A 13751-nucleotide genomic window follows, 5' to 3' on the forward strand; every position below is an offset into this window, starting at 1 on the left:
TTTTACTGGTGGTCTTTTGAAGAGAATGTGTCTTTTTCTTCTGGCTGGTTCTAAGATATTCTCTTGGTGTTTGGTATTCAGCACTTTTATATAATGTGCCTAGGTGTGGTTTTCTTTGTATTCATATTGTTCGTGGTTGAGAGAATGTCTGGAATTAGGAGCTCGATGTTTTTCATCATTAAAAAAAAATTTGAAGGCCTGTAGTACAGGTTTCTATAGTATTTTCTAAGTAAACAGAGAAGCATGTGATGTGTATCAGTGGAGCAGCCACTTTCCTATAATCACTGATGGGTAATGTTGTAGGAGAACCTGTGAATCTGATAATGAAGCTGTCGCTGTGGTGCTTCATAAGGGGTTAATATCAGCAAAATGTTTAGGACAGTGTTTGTCATGTAGTATATGCTGTGTACATTTTATGATTATAGTTATTGCTTTTCTCGTGTTATTATTATTCTCTCCTCTGCTGTATTAACATGTTCCATTTTCAGGAAAGAGGAAATCTGAAATCTCTTAGCATCGAGTGAGCCAAAGGCCAAGCAAGGCACCCTGTAAACTACTTAAACACTTAACATTTAAACTTAAACACTAAACATTCAACACATAAAACAAAGATCGAAGTAAAAAACCATACATTTGATAAACTGAGTTTTGAGGCCCAAGGTTTATACTTTCTCTGTCCTTCTTTTTAAGGATGTAATTAATTAATCTGTACTTTTCCAGAACTCCCCCTTGCCTGAGTCACTAAAAAAAAAAAATTACCTTTGAATTAAGTTCTCCCAGGTGGCACATTTACCATGTAGCTTAAGTGTTAAGTGGATAATAGTGTCTCTCATTTGCACTCTTGGAGATTGTCTTAGAGTTAAGCAATTTTGTCTTACGAGAACGGACATGTTTTTGTTCAGCAGAGTCAGAGAGTACATTTCTCCATGGTATAAATGATGCCATTGGCATTGAACACAACAGGAATTAAAAAAAAACATTGTTTTAAATATAAGTACATATAATCTTATAAACAGACATTAGATGACATGTTTTTTGAAAATATTAACTTGATATTTTAAATAATTGTTATTTTGGCAAATATGATATGGCATCATGGTTGTATGTTTTAAAAAGTCTTCTTATTATTTTTTTAAGAACCGTGCTGAAATATATATGAATGAAATGACATGATGTCTGCTGTTTGCTTCAAAATAGTATGGTAGGGCAGTATATGTCAGGGCACAAGAGAAACAAGATTGGCCATGAGTTGATAAATGTTGAAGCCAGAGAGTGGGTGCTTAAAAAAAAAAGTACTTAGGAGTTCATAATTCCAATCTGCTAACTTTTGCATATGTTTGAAATTGTCCATAATAAAAAATTATAAAAACACTTTCTTGAATAAGTATTAAATAAATTAGTACCATCAAATTTCAAGTAGAAGAGGTTATCAACATTAATTTATTGCTATATTCTCAGATTCCTCAAAGGCAGGAATCATGTTTATATCCTGGATCTTTGTATTACCTGCCATACTGTGGGAACTCAACATGTTTTTTTTAATGAATGAATTGTCTCTATACTTGTGACTGTAAAAGCTTTGTAGCAAATCATTGCCAGCAAATATCACATATCCATGTAAACTATATTTTATTAGAAACTTCCTCAGTAAATAGCACTTACCAATTATCAGGTTATTTACATAAAAAACCTAGAATCATCTTTAATTTACCTATTTTATCTAGTCCATCACCAAGTCCCATTGGTTCATATCAGGCCACCTTTTGCTACCTAGTTGAGTCCTCTTTCGTCTGTTGCCTGGAAAACTGCAACAGCCAGATGCCACTAACAGGAAGAGCACTTACAATCCAGAGTGCCATTCTGATCCCCTCCTCTACATTTGTTTTTCCACAGTCCATTCCAGGAAGACTCTGAATGATTTTTTAAAAATGTAAATTAGGGCATAAACCCATTCAGTAATTCATATTGAAATTAGAATACAATTCAAACTCCTCATCACGGCCTACCAGGCTCAGTGTGAGTTGGCTCCTGCTGGCCTCTCCAACTTCATCTTATACCGTTCTTTCCTCACTTCGTATATGGTTCAGTCACTTCTATGCTTTGAACATAGGCATATCAGGCACCTTCTGCACAGGGCCATCATCCTTGTTTCTTTCTTCTGCCTGGAGTCTCTTCCAAGTTCTCTGCGTGACAGGCCCTTCTCCCAGCTCAAGTTCTTATCTGATATATAGTTTCTTCATAACACGAGTTATAATCTGTCTTGTTTATTTATTCTTTTACTTGTTTGTCATCCATTTCCCCCCAAGAGAAACCCTGTGTTTCCCTCTCCTTCCACCTCTCCGAAGTCTATCACAGGGTCTAACCCATAAAAACTACATTTCATTGAAATCTAAGACATGATCATTTATAGAATGTGCTATTATTTTATGTGCCAATGAGATAGTGAAACCCCTGCAAATTAAAGTACAGCACAAGGCTTAAGCACAGTTTCAACTTTTGAGATATTAAAATGTTTTTTAAAAAGCATATTGAATTGATGAAACATATCTTGTTGAATAAAAATACTTTTCTTAATCATGATAGTTATTTGCTAGTGATCTTTCAAGGAAATTATTCTGAAAAAGATATTCACACAGAGGCCAAGAGACCATCTCTTCATCTTTGTGTAGACCATGAGTAATACTACATTATGAAAAAGGCGATATTATTAGTATGATGAAGTATGAGTAACTAAAAGGATTGTATGAGTAATTGTTCTAAATTGCCAATTACTGGCCTACCACCGAAGAGTCAAATTTTATAAGTTTTGAATGGGCTAGGAAACTTGAACTCTCAGCAGACACTTCAAGAGACTATTAATGAAGTTGTCCTGGAAGTACTAGATTCAGGTCCTATACTGCAAAAGGAAGTAAGATAGAGAAGGTGGGGACAGACAGAGACTGGTAGAGTTAGGAGTGGGAAGACGAGGGAATATGTATCTCATTGCTTCTGTTTTTTTTTTTTTTTTTTTCCATAAAATATGAGGTAATTGGCTGAGAATGTAATGGAGGGGGAATATTAGAGCTTTTAGAAAGAATGCATGGAATAGTCAATGCAGAAAGCATGAAAACGAGAAATTGTGTTCTATGGAAATAGAATAGGTTTGTAGGCAGAGTTGAGAAACACTGAAGTAGACAAGGTATTGGTTGGATCTTGGGTAGTACTCCAATGTGGTGGGGTAATGAACATCCACAGCTGAGGGAGTAGTAACAAGATAACCTGCCCTCTTGAGCTGTCTTGGATTTTTCCGTTCCCTAAATGACTTTCCATTCTTTATAAAACCTGACTATTCCCAGGTGGGTGTGAGATTGCTGCCTCAGTTATTATCATTTATACAGTTAAAATAAGTAAACACTTAGGTGAGGAAAGCTAGATTCAAACACAGACCTGGGAGTCAAAAGTTCAGACTCTAATCACTTACATGTACTGCTCTTCAATAGAGCCACTTAAGGTGTCCCAAGTGAACTTCTTTTACGTGGAATAAATGTAAATTGTCATTCATGTGCTGAAAACTGGGTAGTGTTCTATGTTCTTTGGTTAAAAAAAGGGCTGACTCCTATGACAGCCCCATGGTTTACCCTCATGTTCTGGTTCCAGTACGTCTGTACAGCCCATCTTTCTATACTCAAACTTGTGGTCCAGTCTTACTGCTCATTTTATAGTCCTCCTAAAGGCTGGGATCTTTCAGTTAGGATATGAACCCTCAGGTTGTATTCAAGTTGATCCATTTGGGATATGGTAAAAAAATAAATATCTTTGTTCTAGAGCTCTCTTACCTCTAGGTCTTTGTCTATGTTGTATATATAGTCTGTCTGCCTGGAATCCTTCAGCATTGTTTGACAAAGTCCTACTAATCTTAAGATCTCAGTTGAAACTTCACTTCTTCTGAGAAGCCTCTTCTAGGCTCTCAGGTCTGAGGTTGCTGCTTACATCCTGTATTTCCTCTGTAAGGGGTGCTCACCACATTGTGTCCTGATTGCCTCTTTACCGATAGACGCTCGTGAAGCTTCAGTGCCTGACCTAGTCCCTGACTCAGAATCAGACTTGATAAATTTGGACAGAATGTTAAAATACCAAACACATATTAATTTTTTAAATGTTGAAAGTTATATACTTCACTAAGCCAGTTCCTATGTTACACAGGTTTTGAGAAAAACTATTTAAAAATCTTCTGTGGATTTCTGTCTTGGGCTGTAACTTAAAATAATGTTTCTAAAATTATAATTTGCGTTATAATAAAATCATAACACTGTAAAATGATAAGTAATAAAATCTGTAACAGTAGGAGACTCATCAAAAAAGGTTGAAAACATATGGACAGATATTTAAAAACCACTGGATCATATTTGTACAATGTTGTTATTGTTAGGTGACATGAAGTCCGTTCCAAGTCCTAGTGAACCAAAGTACAACAGAAGGAAATACTGACCAGCCCTGCACCATCTTTGCAATCACTGTTACGTTTGAGCACATTATTGCAGCCACTGTGTCAATCCATCTCATTGAGGATCCCCCTCTTTTTTGCTGACCGTCCACTTTACCAAGCATGATGTCCTTCTTAGGGGACTGGTGTCCCTCCTGATAACATGTCCAAAGTATGTGGGATGAAGTCTTACCATCTTGCTTCTAAGAAGCATTCTGGCTGTACTTCTTCCAAGACAGATTTGTTCATTCTTCTGGAAGTCCATCATATATTCAGTATTTTTCACGAACACCATAATTCAAAGACATCAACTCTTCTTTGGTCTTCCTTATTCAGTGTCCAGCTTTTGTGTGCATACAAGCCGATTGAAAACAGCATGCCTTGGTTCAGGTGCACCTTAGTCCTTAAGGTGACATCTTTGCTTTTCCCACTTTGAAGAGGACTTTTGCAGCAGATTTGCCTAATGCAGTATGCCATTCGAAATTAACTGCGGTTTCCATGGGCATTGATTGTAGATCCAAGTAAAATGAAACCCTTGACAATATCAATCATTTCTCCATTTATCATGATGTTGCTTATTGGTCTAGTTTTGGGGGTTTTTGTTTTCATTATGTTGAGGTGTAATCGATACTGAAGGCTGTGGTTTTTGATCTTCTTCAATAAGTGCTTCCAGTCCTGTTCACTTTCAGTAAGCAAGGTTGTGTCATCTACATATCACAAATTGTTAATGAGTCTTCCTCCAATCCTGATGCCCTATTCTTCTTCATATAGTCCAGCTTCTTGGATTAGTTACTCAGTATACAGATTGAGTAAGTATGGTGAAAGAATACAACCCTGACACACACCTTTCCTGATTTTAAACCATACAATATCTCCTTGTTCTGTTTAAACGACTGCCTCTTGGTCTTTGCATAGGTTCCTCATGAGCAAAATTAAGTGTTCAGGAATTCCCATTCTTTACAATGTTACCCATAATTTGTTATGATCTACACAGTCAAATGCATTTACATAGTCAATAAATCACAGGTAAACATCTTTCTGGTATTCTGTCTTTCAGCCAATATCCATCTAACATCAGCTGTGATATCCATTGTTCCACATCCTTTTATAACTCTGGCTTGAATTTCTGGCAGTTCCCTGTCAATATACTGCTGTAGCCATTTTTGAATTATCTTCAGCAGAATTTTACTTGTGTGTGATATTAATGATACTGTTCAATAATTTCTGCATTCTGTTGGACCACCTTTTGGAAGAAGCACAAATATTGATCTCTTCCAGTTGGTTGACTAGGTAGCTATCTTCCAGATTTCTTGGCATAGACGAGTGAGTGCTTCCAGCATTGCATCAGTCTATTGAAACATCTCAATTGGTATTCCATCAATTTCTGGCCTTGTTTTTTTGCCAATGTCTTTAGTGAAGTTTGGACTTCTTCCTTCAGTGCCATTGGTTCTTGATCATATCCTGCCTTCTGAAATGGATGAACCAGTTCTTTTCGGTACTGTGATTCTGTATTCCTTCCATCTTCCTTTGATGCTTTCTACATCATTCAGTATTTTCTCTGTAGAATCCTTCAATATTGCAACTTGAGGCTTGAATTTTTTCTTTAGTTCTTTTAGCTTCAGAAATGCTGAACACGTTCTTCTCTTTTGGTTTTCTAACTCCAGGTCTTCACACATTTCATTACAATATTTTACTTTGTCTTCTGGAGCTGACCTTTTATATCTTCTATTCAGCTCTTTAACGTCATTATTTCTTCCTTTCTCTTTAGCTGCTCTGCGTTGAAGAGCAAGTTTCAGAGTCTCTTCTGACATCTATTTTGGTCTTTTCATTCTTTTTTGTCTTTGTTTTCTTCATGTATGATGTCATCCCACAACTTGTCTTCAGTCATTAGTGTTCAGTGCGTCAAATCTGTTCTTAAGATGGTCTCTAAATTCAGGTGAGATGTACTCAAGCTTGTACTTTGGCTCTGGTGGACTTGTTTTAATTTTCTGCAGCTTCACCTTGAACTTGCATATGAACAGCTGAGGATCTATTCCATAGTCAGGCCCTGGCCTTATTCTGACTGATGATATTGAGCTGCTCCATCATCTCTTTCCCTAGATGTAGTCGATTTGATTCCTGTGTTTTCCAGCCAGTGCGGTCCATGTGTATAGTCATCATTCATGTTGTTGGAAAAAGGTATTTGCAAGGAATAAGTCTTTGATCTTTGCAAAATTCTATCGTGTGATCTCCAGCATCATTTATGTTACCAAGGTCATATGTTCCAACTATGGTTTCTCCTTTTTGGTTTCCAACTTTCACATTTCAGCTACCAAGAATTATCAATGCATCTTGATGGCATATTTATCAATTTCAGGCTGCAGAAGTTGGTAAAGATCTTCAGTATCTTCATCTCTGGCTTTAATGGTTGGTGTGTAAATTTGTATAGTAGTCATCTTAACTAGTTATCCTTGTAGGCTTATGGATATTACCCCATCACAGAGAACATTGTACTTTAGGGTAGATCTTGAAATGTTCTTTTTGATGATGAATGCAATGTCATTTCTCTTCAATTTATTATTCCTGGCAAAGTAGACCATATGATTATCTGATTCAAAATGTCCAATACCAGTCCATTTTAGCTCACTAATGCCTAGGGTTTTGATCTTTATGCGTTCCATTTCATTTTTGATGACTTACAAACTAATGGTTGTTTGCAGCTATTTCTTTTCGTTTGAATCGTGCCACATTAGCACATGAAAGGTCCCAAAAGCTTGACACCATCTACGCATTAAGATTGACTCTACTTTGAGGAGGCAGCTCTTCCTAGTCTTGTTTTAAGTGCCTAACAACCTGAGGGACTCATCTTCTGGCACTCTATCAAACAGTGTTCCCCAACTATTCATAAGGTTTTCACTGGCCTATTATTTTAAAAGTAAGTCGACTGGTCCTTCTTTGTAGTCTTAGTCCGGAAGCTCCAATGAAACCTGCCAACCATGAATGCTGCCGCTGGTATTTGAAATACCACTGGCATAGCTTCCAACAACACAGCAACACACAAGCTACCATAGTCCAACAAACTGACAGATGAGTGGTGGATTTTGTACATTAGTAGTATAAAATTATGTAGCAATTTGCACTTCCAACAGATAGATACTAATAGAGAGGTTTATGCAAAGAGAGACTTTATCATCTCATTATTAGTTTAGCTCATGCACTTTTCTGGTGTTAAACATCTCACTCCTATGCATCCTTCAGCCTGTAGCTTCTTAACTACCTTTTCAGGTTTGTGCCTGATAAATAGCAAATTTAATAGAAAAGTTCCTATGAGCTTAGTTTATTATTTTACTGTTCTTCATGATAATGTTTTTCTTTTCCCTGCCTGACTACCTTTTTTCCCATTCCTATCAGTCTTAACAGTGTGTTTTTCTTACTAAAGTGGAAGTGTTTTGTCTTCTTGGAAACATTAGACTCACTCAAGTGAAAAAGAAACCATTTATCATTGTTGCCATTTGGGCTTTTCAGTGCCTCTCATTGTTACATTAGGATGGACAAAAAAAAATACATGATATCATGGATACAAAGAGTTATTGTTAGCTACTTATGGAAACTATTCTAAATTCAACTTTTTTCAAATTATTTTATTTTCTTCATCTTTTAAAATTCAGTTGTGTGTCCACAGTTGTGCTTTTCATTGTGATCTTTAACGCTAGCCACATCTAGAATCCCATACTAAATCAAACTGTAGCATTCTGATATATCATCTTCCCCCCACCCCCTTACTTTCAGTCTAGCTCTGTGGTCCTTTGAAGAAATTCATTCTGTGAGTTACCTCAGTAGTAGTGATGTCATGATAAGAATTTTTTTTTTTTTTTACACTTTTGTGGTTGGTTTAACTTCCTTACTTGTTCATGTAATACTGTTGATAAAAGGAAAACTACTATATGTTCTTTTCATAGAAGGTCGGGGAAAATAGTCATTTCTTGGCAGTGATTTTCAAACTTCTGGATTCTTTACATATGTAGTTTGTAAAAATCACTTTTGTCCTTTTAAAGTAATAAAATGTGTGCAAAGTTTAATGCTAAGGTACTCTGTCATAAGATTGAAAAATCTGAAACATCTTTTTATTTTAACTCTTCCTGTAGTTGGCAGGTTGTCGGAATGCTGTCTCACCCTGCGGTTTCCAGAAGGATGAGAGGATAATTTGCTTCTCTAGTGAGCTTGTGACTTAAGTCCATTTAAGTTCACAAATATAATGATCAGAGAAGGTTTAAACCCTCTATAAATTATTTTGAAAACATTATATAGTGATTAGTTATTATGGTATTAAAGCAATTACCATTCATTACATCTTAGGAATCTTGGAAAATGACCAAATAATCCTTTTCTGTAATCACAAAATAAGCAATACTGTATGCAAAAAATAAATAAGGAATGTAATAAAAGCAATGACCTTTTTTTCCCCTCTCCCATCTTCTCTTTCATGCAGGTACAACTTGGCCAGGTAGAAATCAAATGCCCTATCACAGAATGTTTTGAATTCCTGGAAGAAACAACTGTTATCTATAACTTAACACATGAAGACTCCATCAAATATAAGTACTTCTTGGAACTCGGCCGTATTGATTCCAGCACCAAGCCATGTCCTCAGTGCAAGCACTTTACAACCTTCAAGAAAAAAGGACATATTCCCACCCCTTCCAGATCTGAAAGCAAATACAAAGTAAGCATGTTCACCAGAGTTGTGGGTTAGATGTCACAGGATGGGAGCAGACAAATTAGGCCAACTTGTGGTGGGCATTAAATGGGCTTCCTTCCCTTACCGGAGCCTAAGGTGAGTATTCTTTGGCTATGATTCTGAATAAGTATGATTTGGGGAGGCTGATGATAAGAGAGTACTTCTGAAAATTTAGCAACCAAATTGAAAGTCTAGACTTGAGAGTAATAGTCGTTGTTATTACTAAATAAATACTAAAACTTTTTCTTCTCTTTTTTTAGTGTAAACATAACTCTTTTTCAGTCATCTTAATGTGAGTCTCCTGTGGTTCTGCCTTAATTAGTGAAAACAGTATAAAGTGTTATCGATTAATTTATTTAGCAAGCATAGAATGCCAGTATATGCTAGGCAGTGTGCTAAGTTTGGGGACACAGAGGCAAATGTGATGTAGTCCCTGCTCTGAAAAAGTCTATTGAAGGTGAGAGACATACCTTCTAAAATAGAGTTCGATATTTTTAGTCAAATGATAATAATAATACATACGGGGTGCTTTGGTAATGCTGAAGGAGGGTTAAGGGAAAGGGAGTCAGGAAAGGCCCATAGAGGAGGTGCAGTTCTCCAGGCAGATAAACAGCCAAGAGCATTCCAGAGCAAGAGATGACTAAGTGTTCAGGCCCAGAGGCTCAGGTCATGGCATGTTGTGAACAAGTGCTTTGCAGAGGTACCAGGGAGAAAGTGGGGGAGAGATAGCTGGTCAGGTAGATGAGAGGAGGTCATGTTGAGTCTTTTACACTATGCTTAGAAGCTTGGATTTAAATCTGTAGGCATTAGAGAAAGATCGTTCTAGCAGCATTGATAGAGGATGTCACAGGAGGACAAGACAGAAGGCAGGGAAACCAGGACGGCAACTATGGAAGTAAATCACTGATTCACAACCCTGGCTGTATATTAGAATCACCTGGAGAACTTTTAAGAAACAACAGCGCCCGAGGCCCACCCCAGAACAGTCATCCTGGGTGGGGACCCTAAGCATTGCAAATTTTTTAGCCTCACGGTGACTCTAATACGCAGCAGAGTTGAAAACCATTGCAGTAAATGAAGCAGAAATGATGAGGCTGTGGCAGTGGTTTTCATCCTTGTCATTACAGCAAAATGGCAGGATAGAGTCGTTTCAAAAGTTGTTTGAAGGTATCTCCATTTAAGGTAAGTTTTTGCCCATGGTCTGTGTCTTGGGAGCCGTGGTTGCTACATTATTCTTCCTGTAGCTTTGAGGGGACCGTGGTTTAGCAAGTAGTTTCCTCTGCTGTTAAAGTGATGAGCTAGAGTACTTGCAGGTTAGTCAAAGCCTCTTAATGAATAGTTGGTCTTGGAAACTGCTTGACTCTCATATATACATACATTTTAATTTAAATTTACTATTTTGGTACAGGCATAACTCTTGAAGACATAACTATCAGGAAAAACTTTTGTGTGTGCGTAAAGAGTGTCATTTTTGAGGTTAAAAAATTGTGTAACTAAAATACACCCTAAAAGTGATTTTAAATGCTGAGTTAATATTAATAGAATACTTTTATTTGACTCTGAATATTCTGAGTTTATTTTGTTATTTTTGTCCCAACATATATATAATTGATATTAGCAGGAAATTACTAATTTTAAAAGGACCTGAAATTGTTCTTACAGAAAAGTGTTTAATCTACAACTTAGGATATTTGATTTTTTTCAAAGTTATATTTAGAATTAGAATATATCTATGCATATATGTATGCATATGTGTGTATGTATGTACATGGGTGAGTGTGTGCTTGTGTGCATGTCTGTGTGTGTGTTTGCATATATAGAGACAGACAGAATCCCTTGGTAATGCAAACATTCAGCACTCAACTACTAGCTGAAAGGTCTGTGGTTCAAAACCACCCAGAGCTACTTCAGAAGACAGGCCTAATGATCTGCTTCTGGAAGGTCACAGACTTGAAAACCCTGTGGAGCAGTTCTACTTTGTACACATGAGGTCACCATGAGTTAAAATCAACTAGATGACAACTAACAACTATATACACACACACACACACACATATATATATATGTTGTTGTTAAGTGCCATCGAGTCGGTTCCAACCCATAGTGACGCTATATACAACAGAATGAAGCCTTGCCTGGTTTTGCACCATCCTCACAATCTTTGCTGTGCTTGAGCCCATTGTTGCAGCCACTCTGTCAAACCATCTCATTAAAGGTCTTCCTCTTTTTTGATGACCTTCAACTTTACAAAGCATGATATCTTCTTCAGGAACTGGTCCCTCCTGATAACTATCCAAAATACGGGAGACAAACTCTTGCTATCCTTGCTTCTAAGGAGCATTCTGGCTGTGCTTTTTCTAAGACAGATTTGTTTGTTCTTCTGGCAATCCATAGTATATTCAGTATTCTTCGCCAACACCATAATTCAAAGGCATCAATTCTTCTTCAGTCTTTCTTATTCATTGTCCAGCTTTCACATACATATGAAGCAATTGAAAACACCTTGGCTTGGGTCAGGTGCTCCTTAGTCCCCAAAGTGACATCTTTGCCTTTCAAACCTTTAAAGCGGTCTTTGGCAGCAGATTTGTCCAATGCAATACATCATCTGATGTCTTGACGACTCATAGCGACCCCGTAAGATAGAGTAGAACTGCCCCACAGGGTTTCCAAGGAATGCCTGGTGGATTCAAATTGCCAGCCTTTTGGTTAGCAGCCATAGCTCTTAATCACTGTGCCACCACGGTTTATATATATATGTACATATAAAACCAAAAACAAACCAAAACAATTGCCGTTGAGCAGATTCCGACTCATAGCAACCTTATAGCACAGAGTAGAACAGAGTAGGGATTCCAAGGCTGTAATCTTTATGAGAGCAGACTGCCACATCTTTCTTCCCTGGAGCAGCTGGTTGAGTTCAGACTACTGACTTTTAGATAGCAACCTAGCACTTTAACCACTGTGCCACCAGGCTCCTTATATATACTCTTCAGAATTTGTAACATTTAACACATACTATAAATTTTTTTTTTTTTTTTAATACACAATTGCCCATTGTGTTTGAGTCGATTCCAACTCATAGCAACCCCATAGGACAGAGTAGAGCTGCCCCCCGTAGGCTTTCCAAGGAACAGCTGGTAGATTCTAACTGCTGACCTTTCGGTTTGCAGCCATAGCTCTTAACCACTGTGCCACCAGAAGACAAACATCCTCGCAACTGGACCAGTAAGCAACATCATGATAAATGGAGAAAAGATTGAAGTTGTCAGGGATTTCATTTTACTTAGATTCACAATCAATGCCCATGAAAGCAGTGGTCAAGAAATGAAAGGATATGTTTCCTTGGGCCAATCTGCTGCCAAAGAGCTTTTTAAAGTGTTAAAACACAAGGGTGTCACTTTGAGAACTAAGGTGTGCCTGACCCAAGCCATGGTATTTACAGTCACCTCATATGCATTCAAAAGATAGACAATGAATAAGAAAGACCGAAGAAGAATTGATGCTTTTGAATTATGATGTTGGCAAAGAGTATTAAATATACCATGGACTGCCAGAAGAACAAACAAATCTGTCTTGAAAGAATTACAGCCAGAGTGCTCCTTAGAAGCAAGGATGGTGAGACTCTGTCTCATGTACTTTGAACATGTTATCAGGAGGGACCAGTCCCTGGAGAAGGACATCATACTTAGTAAAGTAGAGGGTCAGTGAAAAAGAGGAAGACACACCATGAGTTGGACTGCCACAGTGGCTGCAACAGTGGCCTCAAACACAGCAAAGATTGTGAAGATGGCGCAGGACTGGTCGGTGTTTCTTTCTGTTGTAGCATCCCTATGAGCCAGAACTGCCTCAACAGCACCTAGCAACAACAATAACAATATAGAATTGAATCAAAGTGGAAATAGTTGAGTAATTTAAATAATGTTCTTATGAAATGGGTATAAGGAGGATTTTTAAGATACACTTATAACATCACTGAAACATTATAGGTCTCTTTTATTCAACACCATCAAAATCATTTTATGATAAGCATAATTTATCATAATACAAAAGTATTAAGAGTAAAATATGGAAGAAATCAACAAATCTGAGATCCTATGTTTGTAGAATTTTGAATAAAACCAAGGGCTTTCTGATAACATTTCTCAAAGGTCAGACTTCCACAAAAATGTCTTTTCAGTTGGGCTGTAGGTATAAAGAAAAGTAGGTGACAAATGCCCCAAGATATCAAATCTAGTAAACCAATCTTTGCTTTTGATGAGCAAAAGAGAAGAAAAATTGCTATTGGGAGAGGGTGAATTCAGTACAAAAATAATGTTGCTATTGAAGCAGTTAAAATCGTTGGAAGGGGGTGAGGGACGGAAATCTCAGTATCATGAGACACTATTAAACAGCTTTCAGTCAAAATAAAGCATTTGGAGATGATGATTGTTGTTACTCCTTTTTGCTCTTGTAGACGAGATCTATAAGAGGTCTCCCTGTTCTATACTGTAAAAAGTTACAGGGATGATTCAAACAATTAATTATTTTTACTCCTTTTAATATATCAATTGATATAGCATTTTTGATCAATAA

General features: G+C 37.1%; 1 protein-coding gene across 2 annotated transcripts in view; it reads left to right on the forward strand.

Annotated features, from left to right (window-relative positions):
- The window catches only part of RNF217 (ring finger protein 217), a 151607-nt gene that overhangs the window by 92467 nt on the left and 45389 nt on the right, over positions 1-13751 (forward strand). For both annotated transcript variants that reach the window (XM_049900298.1, XM_049900307.1), the window contains exon 2: positions 8931-9164. In XM_049900298.1, coding sequence (XP_049756255.1) covers positions 8931-9164 — 234 coding nt within the window. The remainder of the gene's footprint in view (positions 1-8930; positions 9165-13751) is intronic.

The sequence above is a fragment of the Elephas maximus genome, chromosome 1 (assembly GCF_024166365.1).
Source record: "Elephas maximus indicus isolate mEleMax1 chromosome 1, mEleMax1 primary haplotype, whole genome shotgun sequence".
Classification (NCBI taxonomy): domain Eukaryota; kingdom Metazoa; phylum Chordata; class Mammalia; order Proboscidea; family Elephantidae; genus Elephas; species Elephas maximus.